General features: G+C 46.3%; 1 protein-coding gene across 2 annotated transcripts in view; it reads left to right on the top strand.

Moving 5' to 3' along the window:
- The window catches only part of ITGA3 (integrin subunit alpha 3), a 111,278-nt gene that overhangs the window by 30,255 nt on the left and 57,876 nt on the right, over positions 1 to 23,147 (top strand). For both annotated transcript variants that reach the window (XR_014783833.1, XM_084804766.1), the window contains exons 2-5: positions 12,362 to 12,489; positions 15,527 to 15,609; positions 19,051 to 19,300; positions 21,637 to 21,726. Coding sequence is in view for 1 of the 2 variants with exons in the window: in XM_084804766.1 (XP_084660892.1) it covers positions 12,362 to 12,489; positions 15,527 to 15,609; positions 19,051 to 19,300; positions 21,637 to 21,726 (551 nt within the window). In the remaining variant the exon portion in view is untranslated. The remainder of the gene's footprint in view (positions 1 to 12,361; positions 12,490 to 15,526; positions 15,610 to 19,050; positions 19,301 to 21,636; positions 21,727 to 23,147) is intronic.

Raw genomic sequence — 23,147 nt, 5'->3', positions numbered from 1 at the left:
TTTGAAGTCCACAACATACGAGTGAGGCAAGAGACCCAAAGGCTCTCTCTGTCCACTCCCTGCTAGAGGACAGGATTCTGCCTAAACACACACATCAGCCTCTGAAGTTTAGACCAGGAGTGGGCAGAAGGTAGATCTCCAGATTTTTTAGACTTCAACTTCCAACATTCTTGAACACTGGAAATGCTGGCAGGGACTTCTGGGAATTGAAGTCCATAACATCTGGAGAACTTCCTCCCCCCCCCCGGAATTAGTCCACTTGGCATGCTCTATTTCAGCTGTGGTCAACTGAAATAGGGCAGGGGTGGGCAACTGGTGGCCCTCTGGATATTGTTGGACTGCAACTCCCATCATGCCTCACCACTGACTACACTAGCTAGGGCTGATGGAAGTTGCGGTCCAACAATATCTGGAGGGCCACAGGTTCCCCACCCCTGCCTTATTTGGAAAGCTTGCAAAATGGAGGGTGCAGATAAGCAAAGGCAACTTACAGCTCCTCTCTTCTGCTTTTAAGTGTTTTTAGGGTGTGTGTGTGTGAGAGAGAGTAGTTTTTAATGGCATTGTATTGTTTGAATGAACTGTTAGCCCTCTTGAAATTTGGATAAAAATATTTTAAATCCATCTATTTATCCTAGGACCACTAGCCGGTCTGACTTGTGCATGGGGGAGGGATTCCTTTCCAATCCAGACAGGGTTGACTTTCCTTAAACGTCTGCTCAGAAGTAAGCCCCATTGTTTTCAGTGGGGCTCCTAGTAAATGCATATAAGATTGCAGCCTTAGGAATGCTGTTGGTAGGGATGAATGAGGAATTTGTCGGGTTTGCATTTCAATGCGAGCTTAACAAATTTGCCCTCCTGAAACATACACGGGAACCACAGTTTATGATGCACTTTGGGAATCCAAAAATGCATACAATAGGGAGGGGGAACCTTTTTTTGGTGCCTAACAGCCCATCTGTAGTTGTAGTGTTTCCTCGTGCCCCAGAGAAAAGGTACAAGCAACCCCTCTGCCCTTCCTCCATGTGCGAGGAGAGATGTACCGAGTTAAGGGAGCTGATTATGTTCATTGTAGGAAGAGCCACCCTAAATGCCACACAGAGTTGCCCTGACTCATGCCTTGAAACCTGCTGGCCAGTCCTGGGTGAAGCTGACATTTCAGGCTGCAATTGTTCCATCTTGACCCACTCCTCCCGCTCCCCCTCCCCCTCAGTCATTTTCTCTCCCATTTTGCAACACATGCAAGGGCCTGCACAAAAGCCACATTTTTGACGCAGCAGACTCTCGCGGGTGAAGGGCAAAGATGCAAACAGAGGCAAAAAAGCCCCTGCTCTTCAACTGTGGCCTTGGAATTTCACCTCCCCTCCTTCCTCTTTCCCCGACTGGGTGGGTTGGTACTATTCCATCCTGGCCCTCTTTCAAAGCTATTGTGTTTTGTCCCAATGACTTCCTTGTCATGCCAGTTGGACTTCCCCGAGCCTCGCTAGATTTGAGAGCAGAAAGCTGGGCTTGCTGGGATACCAAACAGGCGTAGAATCAGAGAGGCAGAACAGGCTCATCCGCTCCAGCACCCCGTTTGCTTATTTATATAAACCATTTTTGCCCTGCTCTTCAGCCGAAAACGCTCCCAGAGCGGCTTATCCAAGCACTGCTTTAGCCACTTTATTATTAGGAAGGCTACTCAATTTCTTCTGTGGTCCTCTTGTCCACAGTAGTAGATCTGGTGGTCATCTGATGTGAAGTGGCCCATTCCAGTCCATTTCAGTTCACTGACACCCAGAATGTCTATATTTAATCTTGACATCTCCCCAGTAACCACATCCAATTTGCCCTGGCTCATAGTTCTTACTTTCCAGGTTCCTATGGTGTGTTGATCTTTAGAACATCGGATTCGTCGTTCGCCACCAGCACCATTGGCCGCTAGCTGTCCTTTCGGCTTTGAGCTAGCTGCGTCATCACATCTGGGGCTAGTTGAACTTGTCCTCTATTCCTCCCCAGTAGCATTTTGACCTTCTTCCGACCTGGGAGTCCCATCTTCTGATGGCGTACCGACATATCTCTGGTTGTACTGATCCATTTAGTTTTCACGGCAAGGATACTGGGGTGGGTTGCCGTTTCCTTCCCCAGGGATCGTATTTAGTCTGACCTCTCTGCCATGACCTTCCCGTCTTGGGTGTCCCTTCACGGTTTAGCTCATGGTGTCATTGAGGTGCTCAAGCTCCAGCACCACGACAAGGTAACGATCTCCTTTGCTGGAGCAAAGGTTTGTCAAAGTACTAAAAAGGGAGGGGGGACCTCAAAACCACCCAATGCGGGCTGAGCATGCTCAGTGGCCATAGAATGCTGGCTGACTGTTGCGGGGGCAGGAAGAGAAATGGAAAACCAGGAGCAGGATGGAATGGAGTGTCTGGAATCCTGAACAGAAGCATACCACCCTGCAACATTTGGCTGGGGATGCTGGGATTTGTAGCCCAACACATCTGGAGGGAACCAGGCTGTGCTAGGTAGATGGAGGATGAACCCTGAATGACAAATCTGGCAACTCACAATGCTGTAAGAAAAACAAGAATATGCATTGTGGCATTTTAAAGACTGAACACTTTTAGGAAGAGAGGCAAAACTTAAGGATAAACCAGGGGCAGTGATGTGCCAGGGCCAGGGACTAGGAAATAGGAACACTGGGAGCACATACTGCAGGGGTGGACAACATGTAGCCCTCCAGATATTTTGGTCTGCACCTCCCATCAGCCCTTGCCAGCAGAGCCAATGGCAAGGGATTATGGGAGTTGTAGGCCAAAGCATCTGAAGGACCACAAGTTGCCCACCTCTGATATACAGGCTCTGAGCTGGCCCAGCCATGAGGCAGAGGGAGGCGCCTGCCTCAGGTGGCAAATGCTGGAGGACGGAGCTGTGTGTGCAGTTGCGCACACCATCTGCCTTGCCCTGCTAAGCTACTCTGCTGCCCTCAGGCGCAGTGGAGGACACTGTCCTGTTGAGGTAAGGTTCAGCTGCTAGCCCAGTCACCTCCTATACATGGAATAGGAGGGAGACATTAAAATGTCTTGAGCCAGCCCTGTACAGGCCACACGCTGAACAGACGAAGAGAGGCAGCCTAGCCCAGCAGTTGCTCAGGGGGTGCCTGGACGTGAAGAACGCCAGCTCAATTTTTCACGCAGTTGCGAAGCTGACTTTGGCGAAGTTGCGCCCTTTCAGCCTGACCTGCATCTCTCTGCCTAAACCACAGGCCTGCAATAAAGCTGAAAGGAGTGGCACCCCTCCGCCCCACACCCAAGCTCCTTGGAGGAAGGGTGCGACAGAAATGTGACAAAGGCCACTTCCTGTCTGTCACTTCCCAGAGCTACAACAGCCTACCACTCGTGTAGAACAATTTGTCTTGGCCCCATGTCGGATTGTCATCAACGGATCCAAGAATCATCACTGCCTTTTCAAGGGAGGGGCTGTAGGTCATTGGTAGGCCAGATCCTTCTGGCACGCAGAAGGGGCCCAGGAAGGGTGGCCATGTGTTCTACTTTACAGAGGACAGTCTTCTATTTGAAAGGGCTGTCCTCCATTTAAAGGCGTCCTCTGTTTGGGCTCAGAGGGCCATCTGCTCCAAATCTGGTTTTAAGTGTAAAGAACCCTAAGGAGGGAGCACGCTGAGGGGGCCTTGAAGTGGCCCATCCAGAGTGAGCCCCTGGACAGCAGTCTGAGCAGGCACACAGCTCACCTGGAAACAGTCTTCCCCACTATGGTGAGATGTCTTTCTATGTAAATTGTAATAATTATTTCTAAATTTGCATCTATACCTATAAACACTAGGGCTGTGCACAAATGGCCTCCCGAAAGTCTCCGCTTTATTAGTGGGCAGAGAAATTTGGGAGACAGTTTCACCAAATTTCTCCAGGGGAAGGAGAAATTCTCAACAATTTCTCACAGGTAGGGCTTCCCGTTGGCAGGGATTGAAGCACAGCTTCTTTCTTTTTTGGTAAGGGTTTTTGGGGTTTTCATGCTGCAACAGCATCAACTGTGTTGGCAGCCTGGCCTCCATTCTGCATCCCCCACAAGACAGGTGTGAGTGGGGCAGTGTTGTGCCAAGCTCCAGGGAAGAGGTGGAATTAGTGCTCTGCCAAAATCTGTCCTCCAATTTCCTGAAAGTTTTCTCCCCCACGAAAGGGGCTTCCATTGTTCTGCCTCATTCTCAGGGTGTTCTATAATGTGTTTTTGTGGTGTTTCTGAGCTTACCTAATCACAGCTAGCCTCCAAGACTGCTGGCACTTCCTGATATGAAAAAGCCCTATGGAGGAATCACCTCATGATGCCTTAAACTGGGCTGTGATTGAAGTGTGGGAAGCTGAGGAGGCCACAGGCAGCCAGAGAGATGACTGTACATTGAAAGACAGGACACTTGTGCTCACCTCTCGGCCACCTCCTAAGCAAGGTAAGCCCAGGAACCCCAAACCCAGCCCATGAGAATTTCCCCGAAATTTTCCTCACCACTGAATTTCTTTTTGAAAGGAATTTCTTTTATCTGAAATTGAATGAGAATGGTCGAAAAATATGTGGGAGAAATATTCGGCACAACACTAATAAATACATCTATATCTACATTTATGCATATGAATTTCCATCTATATAAGTAAATACATATACATATAAATTGGGATATGTAAATATTATGCAGATGGGTGTCAGCAGCCTTCCCCAACCTGGCGAGCTCCAGACAGGGCCAGCCGAAGACATTTTGCTGCCTGAGGCGAAGGACAAGATAGCATCCTGTCCCATGCCATGTACAAAAGCTGACTGGCCTGGCCACTGAATCTTCCTTCAACACTGACAATGGGCCAGCGTCCTCCACCACACCTGAAGGCCACAGTCTAGCTTAGGAGGCATAGCAGCTCTCCCTTCAGCCCCTCACTGCTGCCTCCCGGCATCTGTCACCTGATGTGACTGCCCCACTCTGCCTAATGGTAGGCCTAGCCTTGCTTCCAGATGTTTTAGATTATAGCTCCCACATTCCTGACCATTGGCCATGCTTGGGGGGGGGGCTGATGAGAGCTGTAGGCCAAAACATCTGGAGGGCATGCCCAAGAGTGACACTATGTTGGGTGCGTTGTGGGTAATTAAAATGGTGGGCAGCTTGAGGACCCAGCTGCCTGGTTGAGTGATGGCGCAGGGCTGGTGTTAGCTGTGGCCACGGCAGCTGCTTGAGGAGGCCGAGTGCTGGCACCGGCCCTCCCATGTGGAATCTGGGCTGAGTTGAACTTTTGTAAGTTTCTATGTTCCTGTCAAATTTTGGATGTACAACCAGAAAAAAAGGAGAAAAATGTTTACAGAACTGTTCTGCGAATTATGCAAGCATTGAAAGTGTTTTACTCTTTTTTATTTAAGTCTTAGAGACAATGTACTCCTAGCAGGGAGCTGTGGGAAAAGCCCCCAGGAGCTTTTAAAAGCCACATGGGGCGGTGTTGTCTTTGAGCAACTCCCACAGGCCAAGTCTGGGGAATAAAGGACAGGCATAAAAGCTCCCCAATATGATTAAGCATAGATTCTAGCCTGCAGGTGTGGGGTACCACTTTTGCGGGTTCCCCTTGGGTGAAAACAAAAAGACCTGCACACCAAGGAGTAATGTTCTAGCCCAGCTCTCTCCCTATTGTGCTTGTTGTGATAGCTTTCTACTGGCAGGAAGTTCGACACATAAGAGAATACAAAGGGGACCTGCAACAAAATATTGCAGTGTGGCCTTCTTCCATATAGGATTCCAGCCAGCCATGCCCTTTTCCAGAGTACTACATTCCCCTCCTGGACAACAGTCAGTCAACGTTCCATGCCTTCTGAGCATGCTTAGGCTTAACTGAGGTGTTTTTCAGTGTCCTCCACCCCCTCCCCACTTAAGGTGTGTGTGTGTGTGTGTGTGTGTGTGTATATATATATGTTTGTACTTCTGCAAATCTGAAGGTTCCCCTGAGCCTGTTGAAACCTGCCTTTTCCATCTGCGTGTTGCTGTTTTGACTATATAAGGATCCATTCTCAGGAAAGGAGACCACTGTTCATATATGTGATTTTTTTTTTTTAATGTCATTCCTCACACCTGCACTTGAAATGGTCCAGTCCACTCTCCCACCTCACCTTACTCTGTCCAGGCCTAAGAAATGACTCTGGGTGAAGCCAGTGGTCTGACTGTTGCCAGTCACATGGCCTAGGGTGGGCTTATGCAGGGTGTATAAAGGGAAGCGGACTGAGCCTACACTTGGTTTGTGTGGGTTTAATGTGGAGCTCCGCAACATTTCTTTAAGAACAGTCTTTCTGGTTTTGAGGTTACAGGCTCACTGACTAAGGTGAGCATGGGTAGAAATTCTTCCCTGGTCACCAAGGTGGTGACCAGTCAGACCCTAGAGACCACCCCCCCCCCACGTAAAATCCTAAGGAAATTTTATGAGTGCAACAGCCAAGAGCAAAGATATGTATGTCTTATGTCTCAGAGCAGGGGTAGACAACCTGGTGCCCCCCAGATATTTTGGACTACAACATCCATAATGCCTTACCATTGGCCATGCTGGCTGGGGCTGATGGGAGTTGTGGTTCAAATAATCTGGAGGGCACCAGGTGGCCATGTAGGCATTGCCAAAAAAGAAGAAATGCATCACCAAAAGAGAGGATGAAAGAGGACAAAATTTGCATTAAATGTGATATGCTAATTTATATGTATAGATGTAAATTTAGAAATGATCACTGTAATTTAAATTGACATATAATACATCTCACCATAGCAGGGAAGACAGTGGTTAGATAGCCTATGTGCCTACCTAATCAGTCTGTTATACACACCCTGTTAAATCAGCAAGGGTTTCTGACTCTCAGTAGTTTAATAACAGCAACAACAAAAAGGCATCAGTCCATAGGAAATTAGGAATCTGCCTTATACTGAATCAGACCATATGTCCATCGAGCCCAGTATTGTTGACACTGACTGGCAGCAGCTCTCCAGGGTTTCAGGTAGGCGTTTTTCCAGCCCTACCTGAGTGGGATCTGTTTCTGAGAAGACATGCACAGGATTGCCCTATTAACTTGCTGGGATTATTGATCGGGTGCAGATATGTGATAAAATTTTACCTGTACGGGCATGTGTGTGCACACACACACTTGGGCAGGATGTAACCAACCCGATGATTAAAGTGCTGGCATGAACAGGGGAAGTCACCACTTGTAAATGATCAACTCTGTTCACCCATAGCCATCTGATTAAGTCGGAACTGGTGAAAAGCACCTACTCACGCTTCCTTTCCTTGTTGGCAACAAGGCTGACTGGATGCGGCATCGCTGCGGGAAGCCACAAAGCATGTTTCATCTGATGACTCAGGGGCCTCCTGCCCAGCACGTGAAATATTTTCCACACAAATCACATCCAGGAATGCTAGGCTGGGGGTCTGGGATCATCCTGGAGCATGAGTCACAGAGACCGCACCTTCATGCCGAGGTCTCTTGGCAAAGCCTGGAGAGGTAATGCCAGGCAGCAACTGCACTCATCCAAGGGGCTTCCCTCCCTCCACCTTGTAGTGGGGCTGCTTGCGGATCACCAAAAAAGAGAAGAAAAGAGGACACTGCTTTGCATGACATTTGCATATGCTAATCCATACGTATATATGCAAATGTAGGAATAATGAGTATAATTTCAATAGAAATAGAGTACATCTCATCATAGTGTGGAGGACCAGATGACCTGTGTGCATACTCAGTACAATACTGTGTACTGAGCAGGTGTTAACTGTGGATGAGCAACGTTGAGGCCCCTGGGTGCTTTCTTCTTAGGGTTCTTTATCTTTATTTTGGACTAGGACTGGACAGCCCTTCAAATAGAGGACTATCTTCTGTAAAAGAGGACACATGGCCACTCTACCACCTTGGCCCGTTTTTACCCTTTCTCTCTTCCACCTTGCTGTTTTTTTACATGCATGGCCAGAGTGCATGCAATGCAGCTTCCGCTCCCATGACAACGAGAATGTCAATCCTCTCCTTTAAGCCCTTAGCCTGGCACCCTGACAACCTCTGCATCAGCTTTCTAGTTTTGCGAGCCCTTCATAGTTTGATTCTCTCCCCCATGGTTAGCATTTTGTACAATTCTGGTTAAGCTCTAGGCAGGGCCCACCTCTGCAAGCAGCCCAACGTGGTCACTTGGACATCAGTGTTTTTAGGGGATCCGGTGTGTGATCCAAGACATGTTGCTGGGATCCCTTGCAATGCTGTAATGGGCTCCCAAGAACTGCTCCTACTATGGGGCAGAGTGAGGCAATTGCCTCAGGCAGCCGGTTCTGGGTGCCATGAAAGGGTGGCACGTGGTTAGTGATTTAACGTGCAATCCTATGTATGTTAAGATAGGAAAATGTCCTACAACTCTCAGCATTCCCCAGCCAGCTAAGCTAAGCTAAGCTAAGCTGGCTGGGGCATGCCGGGAATTGTAAGACTTGTAGGATTGCACCTTTAATGTATTATTGTTGCACTTTGACTGTTGTAGCGCAGCCTTCCCCAAGTTGGTGCATTCCAGATGTGTTGAACAAGTCCCAGAATTCCCAGCGAGCATGGGAGTCTCAGTCCAACACATCTGGAGGACACCAGCTCAGGGAAGGCCACTGTAAAGGGCGAGGAGGAGGAATGTGTGGGATTTTCTGCATCAAGTGCTAAAATAATTCGACTGGCCTTGGGTGCAATATACTATGACTGGGTGCAGTGGGGGGATGGGGGGGGGCAATTTGCTGCTCCATCCTTGGATGCTTGGATGCAACTCAGATTGCCAGTCTGAGAGTAATGCTCAGACACTGCACGGGAACCCAAGACCGACTTCAAGGGAAGTGGAGTAGCTCTGTGATAGAGCACAGGCTTTGCATAGCAAAAAGTCCCAGGTCGAACCCTGCATCTCCAAGTAGGGCCCCTGTTCACCGAGCTGCTGCTAGTCAGTGTAGACCAGCCTGGCCATGCTGGCAGGGGCTGATGGGAGTTGTAGTCCAAAAACATCTGGAAGGGCCCAGTTTAGATGTGGCTGGTCTAGATGTGTTGGATTACAAGTCCCATCAACCCCAGTCAGGAGAGCCAGTCATTGGGGAAGATGGGAGTTACCATCCCAAAACATCAGGAGAGCAAGTTGGAGGAGGCTGGTCTAGATGTGTTGGACTACAACTCCCATCAGCCCCAACAGCATAGCCAGTAGTTGGAGAAGATGGGGGCTGTAGTCCAAGAACATTGGGAGGGTGCCAGCTTGGGGAAGGCTAGGCTTGTGTTGGACTCCAACCCCCAAAATACAGAAACCCTGATAACAGTTTTCCAGTGTCTCGTCGAGCTGGCCCTTAGCTTAACCTTGCATTTACTTTGATTGCAAGCTGCCTTGAATGTTTTTAAAGGTGGGCTAAAACAAAGCTGGAAATTAAACAAATATTATTCAGCCTCGGTTCTTTTATCTGCAAAATAGGAAAAGTAAATAACCTGCCTTGTAGCAGGGGTGGGCAACATGTGACCCCCCAGATATTTTGGCCTACAATTCCCATGATCCCTCCCCATCAACTGGGCCTGATGGGAGTTGTAGGCCAAAATGTCTGGAAGGCCTCAAGTTGCCCACCTCTGCTTATAGGATTGAGAGTGAACGTGAGAAGGACTGAAAAACCTGTTATGCCATGAGAAGTGGCTATAAGATGTAGGAGTTGCAACTAAATATTCCAGCGTGAAGTGCTTCTATTCAGTATCCCAGGCACACCATCCCATTCCGATCCCACTCCCCACCCTCCCAGGCAGTCAGTGTTCTGTGCCTGAGGGGACACACTCAATCCTCAGTGGTCTGTTTGATGGGAGTGGGGGTGGGGCTGAGCATTTTTTTCTTAAGGTTTTATGTACTTCTGTAATCTTAGGGGTTCCCCCAAGTCTGCTGATACTTCCCTCTTGTGTGTGGGTAGTATTGTTTTGTCTGTGTACGAAGCTCAGAGAACGGAGATTGCTATTAGTATATATGGGTTTTGACATTTTTGAATTTGATTTGAAAACTTCTTGTCTTTGTTCTAGACTCTTTCTTTGTAGTTGCTGATGTCTTTAGCAATTGTGCTTTCCATATGTTTTTCCCCCGTCATCTTGGCTAGTTGCATCTCTCCCTCCCTTGCATGCTGTCTCTCACACACATGATTTCTTGACTTTTGCCTTTAATGTTTTCTTCCACCATGCCACCTGTCACTGTGAAATGTTCCCTTGGCACGTTTTTGCTTGTTTCCGTCTAACACAAGAGGCGCCTTGCCCACAATGCTGAAAAAATACAGCTGTGTTTTGAGAATGCAATGGAATGCACATCCCATCTGCTTCTGTACGAGGGAAGAGCTGATACTTTGCTAAAATGGAAGAAGCCACATAGAGGAATAGCTTCTTTGGCTATTCCTCTATGTGGCTTCTTCCACATAGCCCTTTGGCAGGGCTGGGGAGATAGTAGATCTCCTGATGTTTTGGACTTCAGCTCCCAGGATTCATGACCATTGGCCGTGCTGGCAGGGGCTTCTGGGAGTTGAAGTCCAAAACATCTGGAGATCTCTCTTCTGCCCACACCTGGACTAGGTGATGCCATTGTGGTTTCAGTATATGCCTGATCAAATCTTACATCAAGTTGAAATCAAATGGTAGGTTGGATTATGAAAAGAGTTCATGGTAGAAGCGTGACACACTAGAGGAGACCAAGTTCTAGGTGAGGCGATCAACGCGCACCAGCTCACCCCAGTTTAACCAACACAGTGGCTCAATTCAGACACACTAAAGGTGCAGTCCTATGGGATGTGCCCTCAATGATCGTAACCCCCCTCTTCGCTAGACGGGCTTTTTGCATTTCAGAGGTAGAGGGAAGGAGGCTGGCAGAGGTTCAGGATAAGTCATATCCTAGCCTCTCCAGTCTCCTCCCCACCCACTGAAAAGCCCCCCTTTCCCCCTCTCCGAGGTCGAGTTCCGAACCGTGGAGGCCAGCCAGTGCAGTTCTTTCCGCTCCAGCTGCAAGGGGGATGGGGGTCGGATCTCCAATTCCTGCCTCCAGCATCAGAGCACTGCCTTTGACCTTGGTTCAGGAAACCTGAACTACTGTGTTCACTCAGATGCTGTCTAGGGGCTATAGGATTGCTTTCTCAACCACAGTTAAAGAAGCTTACCTGTGGTTTGGCATGATATCTGAATGGGCAAACTGTAGTTTATGAGTGACTGGCAGACCAGAATCACAAACCATAGTTCAGAGAAGGTGTTGCTAACTATTGTTTTGTGTGATGTCTGAATGAACAAGCCACAGTTACAGCTGTTCCACTGTCCCCAGAGGTTACCGTATGTAGAAACAGCAGTGCTATGGAGATGGGAAATGAAAGCAGACACGGTTTGACTAATTTTATGGAATCTCAAGCCATGATTTGGGCCCTAAACTACAGTTGTTGCAAACCAGCGTTTGTCATGATGTCTGTACTGAGGAAGTGTGTCACTTGCATTGTTCCTTGTGAACATCTAGACCTAATTCAAGGTGATGGTCATTTTCCATAATTCCCATAGCCTAGGAGCAGTATCCCTTAGGGAGTGCTCTTCCCCTTGAAACCCCTTAAGATCTTAAGGAGAGGCCTTTGCTGGTATGGGTTGTTTTCAGAGCTGATGCGTTTTTAATTATGTGTTAGGATTCTTTGGTTTTTATTATGAGCCACCTGGAGCTTTACCAAATATCAGGAAGGATTAAAACATGTTTTTAAAATAAATGCAGAGAGGAAAAGCAGGCAAGGTGCACTGCTCCAAATGAAGGCAATGGGGAGACTGAGTCCTTGGTGTTAAATGGTATATAATTTTCAAAAGTAAGAGGTGCTGAGTTTCAGGCTTGTCTGGGTCTTCCGCCTTTAGAGTTAGATGCCCTTTCCCCTACTAATACTAGTAGACATGTAGTGAATGGTTGGGCTTACTCAGTGAGGAGGGAAGGGCACTTTCTTGGCACATGTTCCAAGGTGGAGACCTGCCACCCAAGACCAATTCCAGAACTTTGCCCGGGTGAGCACTGGCTCAAATGACTTGCTCAAATGACCTCTGCTTGCTGTACCTCATCACCTGAGAAGAGTTCTGGAGAACTTGAAAGCCTGCACATTTTTGGTGCAATTTTGGTTGGTCCTATGGTACTGCCTAATGGTATTGCCTAATGGAGACTTTTGTTTCTAGTGTCTGTTGGGAATCCTTTCTGTGAAAGAGCCTAACATCTCTGCCAAACTGCTTTGCAGCCCTGAAATGGGGGTGTTGGGAGTGGGGGAATGGAAAGTCCCAATGATTTCACAGTGTTAAGAAGAGTCTTCCTTCCACCTCCTCTAATCCAACCTGGCTTTTTTACTCCCCTCTTCAGGCTGCTTTCCGGAGCTCCCCGTGATGTGACCATAGAGATGGTGAATGCCACGCGGATGGGCGCCATGTACGCTTGCCCGTTGACTTCAGCCACTGACGACTGTGCCCGAGTGAACATCGAGGTGACAAGTACGTGGACGTGTGCAAAGTGGAGCTCATCTGGGGTGCAATGTCTAGTCAAGGACTGAGGGTTCGGGCTAAAGATGACAGCACATCCGTGATCGTAACTGTTAATTGACAGGATGAGACATTTTTCCAGAAGGGTAGCCATTTGTCTGTATTAGCCAAAATCACAAGGATTCTTGAGGTATCTTAAAGACTAACATGCTTATTATGAAACAGGTCTTCATAAACTAGAGTCCACTTCATCAGATTCATGGAATGTTATCTTCACTTGGCAGACATATATACACATGGAATGAGGAAAAATGTAAGCAGTGAAGTCAAAGGGAAATTAGTTGCAAAAAAATACAGACAGTGAAGGTACTGTGGACTGAAGGAGTAACAAATGAGAACATACTATGTAGATTAAGCAGACAAACAGAACTAATACATACCATCAAGAAAAGAAAATTACAATGCCTTGGTCATATTATCCAAGGTGAAAAATACACCATTCTCCAACTTAACATGCAAGGGAAAATTGAAGGGAAAAGATCAATGGGAAGAAGACGAACATCATGGTTAAAGAATGTGAGGGAATGGTTCAGCTGTACTTCGATGCAATTATTCAGAGCAGTGGTGTCAAAAACAAAAATAGCTGTAATGAAAGCTAACCTCCAATAGGAGATGGCACCGTGAGAAGAAGAAGAACAGACAGTGACAATTGCATTAAATCTTAAGGGTGCAATTGTATGCATATTTAAATAGAAAAAGTCCTACAATTTCTAGCATTGGCATGCTGGGAGTTGTGGGACTTTTTTCTGTCTCAACATGCATAGGATTGTGCCTTAAAGGCTGTAAAACTCCTAAGTACAGACACCAGATTCAAGAGTACTGAATATTAGTTACATGATGTTGAATAATGAACTTGGCCATATCTTTGTCGCCTCGGTCTCCTTTGTTCCTCATTTTCAGTCCATCCCCTTCTCCTTTGACAACATTCCTCTCTTCCCCCTTGGCAAAAACTCTGGTTCAAAGACCCTGGTTATTATCTCTTACCTTGACTACTGAAGCTGTCTCCTTTTTGGAGGTCTGTTGTCTCATCGAAATACTCTCACCTTTATCCAGCACTTCAATATCAAATTCACTCACTGCTCTCGTCCCCCTGATCAGTGGTGTAGTTTGGTCATTTTATATTCTGGGCCTAGTGATCTTTAGCCCCCACCCCACTTTAGATGGTAATGCATATTATTTCCAGTGGAGGCTGGTGGCTCCAATTTCGATGGGGTGTGAAATCCATTACGGGTTTCAGTCAGACCCAGTCAGAACTCTAAAGGAGCTATCCAAGGTGCTGAATCCCAACCCCCAAATAGGTTCAGCACTTTGGATAGCTCCTTTAGAGTTCTAGCTGGTTCTGACTGAAACCCGGAATGGATTTCACAGCCCCACCGAAATTGGAACCATCAGCCTCCACTGATTATTTCACTTACTTCAAAATGGAATAAGCCAGTACTGCTGCATTTGGGGGCCCTTCTACGCATTCTGCTAAATGGGGCTTCAACATCCTGCCCTGACAGCACCATTTCCACTGGCCGTGTGACACCCCTCCTTCATTCCCTGCATTGACTTCCTATCTGCTCCCAGATCCAGCACAAACTCTCATCCTCACCTTCAAAGCTCTTCATGACTCCCGCCTACAATTATCTCTCCACTTATAACACCCCAATATATCCCTGCCCCACCCTCAGCCACCCAAAAATCTGCTGTTCCCTCAAATTAATTAGGTATTATATGCAGAAATATTTTCTTTTCAAGGCTTTCTTCACATGGAACTTTTATCCTGTGATTGAGATCGCTCCTTCACGGAAGTTTGCAGGCTCTTTACAGGCTCTTTACATGACGCTGTGTCCCTCCGGGGCGTCTCTTGCACTGAATGCCTTTTGTTCTGTTTTTAAATAGATCGCAGATAATGAGCTATCAAATTACCCCCTTGTGTTCTGCTTCAGTTTCCTCCCTGAAAAGAGGAAAAGCTGAGTGAGTTCAATGAAAGATAATGGAAGACTCAGCTATAGGGAGAAGGAGGGGGAAAGGGGAGGGGGGAAAGGAAGGGGGTGAAAAAGGGAGTTGTTACAAGTGAGCCTCGTGTGGTGCAGAGTGGTAGGTGGCAGTATTGCAACCGAAACTCTCCCCACAACCTGAGTTTGATCCCAGCGGAAGCCGGGCCGCGGGTAGCCGGCTCAGGTTGACTCAGCCCTCCATCTTTCCGAGGTCGGTAAAATGAGTACCCAGCTTGCTGGGGGAAAGGTAGTCACGACTGGGGAAGGCACTGGCAAACCACCCCGCTATAGTCTGCCAGGAAAATGCCAGCGCAAGCAGCGTCCCTCTAGGGATCAGTAATGACCCGGTGCTTGCACAGGAGGAACCTTTCCTTTTCCTATGATCCTGCATTTAAAATGGAAGCAGAAAGCCCTGTGTTAAATGCAGGATTTTAGGCTGGTGTAGAGATGCCCCAAGTTCAATTAGTGACTCTCAATTTTTGTACTATGAAACCGGGCAAAAGATTTCAGTTGTATTCCCCCCACCCTCTAAATAGACCCAAACTCTTTTGCCTTTCCTCAAGCCAAAAGTTTCACTTCCCCATCGGCAGTAAGCATCTCATACCTCACAAGGATGTTGTCAGGGCAAATGCAAAACTAGCTATAGAACTTATTTTTATTTTTGCAAATGAAGTGATAAACAGCTGTTCCTTATTTCTCATTTAGGTTTCTGCTACATATCCAGATGCAACCTGCATGAAGTTACCCTCTGCCCGTAGCATCTCTCCCTTATCCATTGCATCTATAGCTTGATCATTAGTTTCAAACAAGATCCATTCAAACCCCATGCCTCCTTCCTGCATCTCTCTGTCATGCAGATTATCTGTCTTCCTACAGCCCTGAAAACTGTGCCTATTTTGTGTGAGGAGGAGTGGGAGAATCCAGCCCTAAAGGACTGAGCGTGGGTTGGAATGTGGATCCTAATGGCACTTCTCCCTCTCTCTTTTTGTTCCCCGTGTTCCACTCAGGTGACCCCCGAGGTAATATTGTTGAAGATATGTGGTTGGGGGTGACAGTAGCAAGCCAAAGAGCGCCACCTGGCAGAGTGATGGTGAGTAGGATGTATCAACATTTTGTTGTTGTTATTTATTATTTATTTTATTTATCTATTGCATTTATATCCCACTGTTTTTCCTCTTGCAAGGAACCCAGGGTGGCTTACATTCTCCTCCTCCTCTTCTCCATTTTAGCCTCACAACAACCCTGTGAGGTGGGTTGGGCTGAGTCTGTGACTGGCCCAAAGTCACCCAGTGAGCTTCCATTTATCATTATTATTTTATTAGCCTTAACAGTGCCATCATAGGGGGCCTTTTTAAAAGCTTAACTGAAGCATGGTGGGGGGGCGGTGGCAGTTCAACAGGACAGATGGGGGCTGCAGTTCTCTCAGGCTGCCGGGTTTCCACCCATCCTATACACACTTACCTGCGAGTAAGCCCCACTAAACTCAGCAGGGCTTACTTCTGATTTGGCTTGTAGAGGCTTGTGCAGTAAGAAGCCTACATTTCCCCCTCCCTTCCCCATGTTGCAAGAATGCACAACCACTTCTGTGCATATCCACACGATCTTCAAAAGCCTGCTGCGAACAGACGCTCAGGTGCTGGTGAGTCCTGGCCTCCTCCACTCCGGTATTCCCCCAAGACAAGAGCCTTTTCTTCCTTGTATCTCTCTCAGTTGCTATTTTGATCCTCTGCCACATCAGCACCTTTAAATGCTTCAAAAACATCTTCAGTGGGATTAGCTAAAATTCAAGAAAGAGGTTTGGGCAGCGGGAGCTAGACGGCCAGGCGTCGTAAGAAAAGGCCAGCTGCAGAATTTCTTTTCAGGTGGGTTCAGCTATCTCAAGAAACTCCCACTATTGTGACTCCCTTCCCTTAACTGGATCCATCACCCCCAGCTTTGTCATCCACTAGAATGGAACCCAGAGTTGTGGTCCCTTGCAGGGTACAGCTTAATTTAATACACGGTTTTCCAGGGGTTAGGCCCAGGATCTGTTTTCAGTGCCCATCCCAAGTCCCAGAATGCATGATGTAAAAGGTGAGTGGTTGCACAAGGCACCTTTCATAGCATCATGGAATTAGAAAGTATCCAGTACACAGCTTCATTGGAAGAAGGGATTCAACCAGAATTAGCCTGTTTGCAATACCAGTGGTCAGCCTGGTAAGATACAGGTTGTATTCACATATAATGCTAAACCACAGTTTGTGTTACCCAGGGTTTATTACTTTAGCTATGAACTGTCTTGCAGACAAGCAAACAGCCTGTGGCTTGTTTTCCCTGTTTTCAGTTTGTTTCTGTCCCACCCATCTTTCCAGCCTTCAGTGCCATTTCATTTTCAGGTTGCTCCTGTGCTGCTGCTCTGTTTCAGGGTGGACAACAGCACAAACAAGCCAGGGATGACCACGATTCTGGATTCAGACATCATGACAAGCCATGGTTTAAACAATTTCAACAAACCACATTATGGCTTAGCATTATGTGAGAACCAGGCCATCGTCTAGTTTATACACACCCCATACTGCCAAGTCTGGCTATAAATACAAACCAGGTGGACAGAAATGTAGGGAGGTTAAACAAAGGGAACTAAACGTAAAGGACACCAAACAATCTTTCAATTTTTCAAAAACAGACAACTTGCTGAGTGAATTGGTCTATTTATAAAATGTTTGCAGCCATGATGGTTCATTAGAATAATAAAAAAAAATCTAAATATTGACTGAATAATATCTTTATTAAGGCCAACCTAAAAGTTACAAAACAGGAAGCTTTGTAGGACCCTTTGTCAGGCTGTATGTTATATTAAACAAAATTAGCGGGGAAAGGGGGCAGGACTGAGGCATAGCATGATAACGTTTTTAATTGGGTCCTGGGATTTCTTATTGTTTTTAGAATTGTGTGTGTGTGTGTTTATGTTTGTATGTAAATGGTTTTTATATTGTGTACAATATTGTATTTTCAAGGTTTTTAATTTTTGTAAACTGCCCAGAGAGCTTTGGCAACTTGGCAGTAGACAAATGTAGTTAATTAATTAATTAATTAATGGTGGAAAAGTTCCAGTTTGGCCCATGGTATAATTTCAGAAATGAAGAAAATGTCATTTCAGAATTTAATAGAAACGTTTCTTTCATGACTCATGAGATTGTATGTACGGTATATGGGATAGTGGTATGTGTGTGGGAGGGATGCACACACAGAGACCTGGTTCACACATAATGATAAACCATGGTTTAATTAACCATGGTTTATTGAATTGAGGATTGTCATTACATGCAAACCCAAAACTATGGGTTAACTATGGGTTGTTAACCACGAATGATTCACGAAGGGAGTGCATCATTTGTTGTTGGATTGTGAACTGTAGGGTGTTTAAACCATGGGTGGTTGTTATGTGCAAACTCAGAATCGTGGGTTATATATGGGTTGTTTCACCAGACTACAGAGGCAGCAGGTAAGAGTGGTCAAAACCCCCAGCCTCTTTACATGCCAGTACTGCAGTGCCACAAAGGCAGTTTGGATACAGGGAGGGAGGGAATGAGTAAAGGAGGAGGGAAACAAACAACCCAGGGACTGAGAAAGCAAACAATGGTTTGTTCGATTGTTTGCCAGACAAACTCTGGGTAGGGCAACAAACCATGATTTAAATAAATCATGGGTTAGTGTTACGTGTGAACCTGGCCATAGACTTGGCTTGCACATAACGCTAACCCATGGTTAGTGTTATGTGCAAACAACCCAGGAAGAGAACCTGTGGTTTGTTGGATTGTGAACTCTTGAGTTGTTCAAACCATGGATTGTGACTGACCTGGTTCGTATGTAACACTAACCCAGAACTGTGGGTTGTTGAGCCACGCTTCAGAGGTGGCAGGCAAGAGTGGTTGAAAAATCAGCTGCTTGGCATGCAAGTACTACAGTGCTGCAAAGGCATCTGGGATACAGGGAGGGAGCCGGCGAAGGAGGAGGAGGGAAACAATCCAGGGACTGAAAAAATAAACCATGGCTTGTTCAATTGTCTGTCAGACAAACCTTGGGTAGGGTGACAAACCATGGGTTAAATAAACCAGGGGTTAGCTTTATGTGCGAATCAGGTCACAGTGCTTACAGTATGTCCATCACATAGTTCACTGCCAAAACTTCAAAGGCAAACATGTATTAAAAACAAGCCCAAGATCCTGAATCAGTCATAGCTATCCAGCCTGTGCTTACTACCTGTCCACAAATACGAATTTTCTTTCCAAACGTTATGGCTTTCATTACTGACACATGTGATGGACACATTGCCAATTGCCCCTTTTTGTGCCGTATATCAAGCAGCCCATAGAACCATTTTCAGAGCTAGGGCTGAACATGTGCAAAACACATTTCTCTCACCACATCCCCAAAGTACTTGGAACCATAGGAAAGGACTCCCATGTCTGAAGGAGCCTCTTCCAGGGAAGTTGGAGCCTTCCGATTTATGTCAGCACAGACTAAAGACTCAACTGGTTGGTTTTGCCAGGCTTGTGCTCACCGGTACACCAGGATCTTGTGGGCTGGCCCCGAGGACCAGAGGCGCATGGTGGGGAAGTGCTACATCCGTGGCAATGACCTGGGCCTCCAGATAAATGATGAGTGGCAGACGGACAATACTGAGATGTGCAATGCCAACACCGACTTTGAGATGACGGGCATGTGCCAGATGGGTATCAGTGGTGGCTTCACCGCCAACACCGTTTATTTTGGAGCTCCTGGTGCTTACCGCTGGCAAGGTTTGTGGCATTATATATACACACAGACACACACACACACATGGTTTTATCCTTTTAATTAGTGCTGTGCCAAACCCTGCTCCCTATTTTCAGGAAAGTTTTCTCTCCTTGCGAAAAAGGCATTGTTTTTTCTGCCTCTTTTGCAAGGAGTGGGAGAATTTCAGAAACTTTTCTCCTTGGGGAGGGGGACAGGGTTTCCACATACCTTTTTTAAGTGTAGGCAATTCTTGAGGGGGTCTTCTTTCTATTTTTTAAAAACACCCCCTGCACTTGCAGGAGCCCAGGACTCCTCCACCAGTCCTGGTGGAGGAGCTGGAGGAAGGGCAAGTCCACTCTTTTGTATCATCAGCAGTACCAGAGCTACCAGTCAGGATGCTTGAGGAATTCAATCTTTGTTAATTCCAATCAATGGCGTTGTGTAGCCTGGGCTTGCAGGGATGCAGTGTGGGCATATATTTATTAGCAGGGACTCCAATGTCATCTGCCTCTCCACTCAGAATGTCCGGTTCTCTCTGAATTTAGCTGCTGTCCTCACTAGTGCTGTGTTGAGTCCTGTCCCCTATTTCTGGAAACTGTTTCTCTCCCTGCAAAAGAGGCATTGTTTTTTCTGTCCCTTTGGCAGGGAGGGGGAGAATTTCAGAGAATTTTCTCCTTAGGGAGGGGGGCAGGGTTTCCACATACCTTTTTAAAGTGTGGCCGATTCTTGAGGGGTCTTCTATTTTTATTTTTTTATTTTTAAAAAACACCCCTTGCACTTGTAGGAGCCCAGGACTCTTCTCCAGCCAGGAGTTCTTCCTGAATGACTATTGAAGAGAGCAAGGCACATGATCTCCTGGGAGTTGAGAAAGAACTGCTGGGTTGGAGAAAAATCCTGGGCTCCTGCAAGTGAAGGGTGTTTTTTAAAATTTATTTATTTATTTCATTTCTATACCGCCCAATAGCCAAGGCTCTCTAGGCAGCTCACAAAAATTAAAACAACAACAACAACAAAAAAGATATTAAAAATAGAAAGAAGCCCCCTCAAAAATTGTCTACAGTTAAAAAGGTATGTGGAAACCCTGCACCCCTCCCCAAGGAGAAAATTCTCCAAAATTCTCATCTTTCCAAGCCTCTTTGACCAGAGAGTTTTCTCCTCCCACCCCCCACCACGAAATGCCGAAAATGGAAGAATAAAAATTTTCAGCACAGCTCAACTTTTAGTAAGTGTGGCACCCAAATGGTTTTATGCATTAGTTCAGAGAGAGCTACAATGAAGGGGCTGAAAATTGTCAAGGCAAATGAATTTGCTTGGTGGGGGGAAGTTTATATGTTCATAATTTGATTTCTTTTTTTAAGAAAAAGAAAGAAAACATCTCCAGTGGTAAATACTGTTGGGTTTAGAGGTTTTAGACAAAAGAGCTGTAGAGGTATTGAATTAGCATGACTTCCTTAAAAGTCTTTTAATGTTTTATGTTTGTTTTAAGTTTCCCTCAAAGGCATGCTAGCTGGGGATATAGTCCAACAGATCTGGAGGGCACCAAGTTGGAGAAGGCTGTTCCAAACGTTAGAAGGCTAACGTTTGCCACCAAATCCCCTTTTTTTCCTTGGCCCACTCAACTATCTGCCTCCTCATCTATCTTCCCTATTTTATTTATTTGTTAAATTTAGTTCCCACCTTAACGACAAAAATGGCGCTCAACGCTCCTTAAAGGCTTCTGCTTCCTCCACCAGTTTCTTCTTAAGTCTCTTGAATTCCCCACCATTCTTTCAAGCCTTTGCTTCCTCCTCTCATCCTTCCCACAGGTCCCCCCAACTCCCCCCTTCCTCCATCTCCTTTTCCTTTAGGCCTTTGCTTCCTTCATGTATCCTTCTCTCAGCTCCTTTTCTCCTCCACCTCCCTTTGCTTCACTCATTCTCGGAAGGTCTCTGCTTCTCATTCTATTTCCCCTTCCTTCCTTCCTTCCTTCCTTCCTTCCTGTCTCCACATTGTGGGCTAGCCACTCTTGGAAGCCAACATAGGAGGGAGCCACCCTAAGGGAGGGGCTTCCCTGCGAAGCTAGCTTGGCCAGGAGGTTCATACTTGAAACTGCCAGCAATTTTCTTTCCCTCTGGTTTGTCTCATCTGCTTAGAGATTGTTGATTAGTTGTTTAGAACCTGGGGACACCCTGAGAGTTTTCCTTGAATCTGCATTTGTGGAGAGACTAGGCTCTAGCAAAATAAAGTTGTATTAGCCTGAAGCTTTGTCTGTTGTGGTGTTGATTGCAAAGGGAAAGGATGATCCAGAACTGATCCCGGTATAGTGGGTCTTTGTCTGTATCTAGTTTGAAATGCTGCGTATTGCCTCTTTCCGACACAGGCACCGATTACGTGATCCAGCGAGAGCTCTCGGAACAGTATGGGGACGATTTCTCCTATCCAAATCAGAAGAATGCCCACAGCTATTTGGGTAACCAATCCTCACTGCCTCCAGCTGTTCAACATGACTTCGCTGCCCGCTGCCCAGCAGAGCAGAGCATAGAAATAATCTGTGATTTATAGCTACTTTGTGACAAATGGCAACGCAATAAATTACAGCAAACGTACTACGGACCGCATATACTTAAAAGGGAAATGTTTTCTTTCTAAACCCCTAAAGGTTGATCTTCTAATCAGGGGTGGAGAGCCTTAGGCCTGGGGTCCCAATTCGCCCTTGTGGGGTTCCCCAGATACCGCCCCCCTTTCTCCCAACCATTGATACTTTCCTGGTTTTATGCAGTGTTCTCCCCTTTCTAAAAGGTTGAAATGCCTCTCCTAAGGCTTAGTTACTGGCAGTATGAGGTTTAAGCTAAAAGATGCTGGAATTTGTTGTTTTGTTTTTGCCCTTTTGCCTTTGTTGTTGCTCTTTTGCCTTTGATCCCACCTGCCACTGGAAAGCGCCGCCTGAGAGCTTCTATGAAACGGAATTTGGCCCTTGGGCTGAAACAGGTTCCCCACCCCTGTTCTAAACAACTGAGTTTCACATTTGGAACCCGCCACAACATAGACTCAATTACCTGCCTTCTTAAAATATGATGATGGGACCCCCGGAACAGAGTTTTTTTGTTTATGCATGGTATAATTCGAACCTGGTCTCTCAGTGCTAGCCTCAAATCCATTTTCAGTACTATGACTAATACCAGAGGGGGAATTGGAGTGCTTTTCCCATAACAATACTAGTTGTAATTAAGGCTCAACCTCAGAAATACAAATGCACACAAACCTCAGAAGGTCAAGCTCACAGTGGCTGCGTTCACACATTCATATCTTGGCTTCATAATCCCAGATATTAACAAGCTTCTTGGCTGCACACAAAGCCGTTTTATCCAAACCTGGAAACTATGGTTAACAGCTTCAGAACAAGCCAGGATGTTAAGCCATGGTTTGCGGTGGGCTTCTCTGTAGTGACCCCCTGTGTGTGGAATGCCCTTCCCAGGGCGATCCACCTGACATCTTCACTGTATACATTTAGACATCAGGTTAAGACCTTCCCCTTCCAGCAGGCATTTAATCTTTAATCTGTTGCTCTGATCATTAATTTTTTTTGCTGGCTCTTTAAATATATTTATTGTTTTAATACTTTAATATGATCACTGTTATATTTCTTGTTTTTGGTGTTATTTTATTGTTGTTTCCAGGGGCCTTATGATTATAAGCCGCCCCAAGGGCATTTACTGCTTGGGCAGCATATAAATATTAATATTACTTTAAATCCTGGCTTGTTCTGAAGCACTTAATCATAGTTTCTCAGTTCAGACAAAGAGGCTTGTTCATGTCTCGGTGTATTAATTAAGCCTTAGGCTTATTATGCTATGATCATCCAAAATAGCCAGTGAGTGAGATTTTGTGGGG

Source organism: Heloderma suspectum, chromosome 6 (genome assembly GCF_057233095.1).
Source record: "Heloderma suspectum isolate Gila_16-S chromosome 6, 16-S_ref, whole genome shotgun sequence".
Classification (NCBI taxonomy): Eukaryota; Metazoa; Chordata; class Lepidosauria; order Squamata; family Helodermatidae; genus Heloderma; species Heloderma suspectum.
Note: the sequence above shows the minus strand (reverse complement) of the source record. Positions and strands in the feature narration are given on the sequence as shown.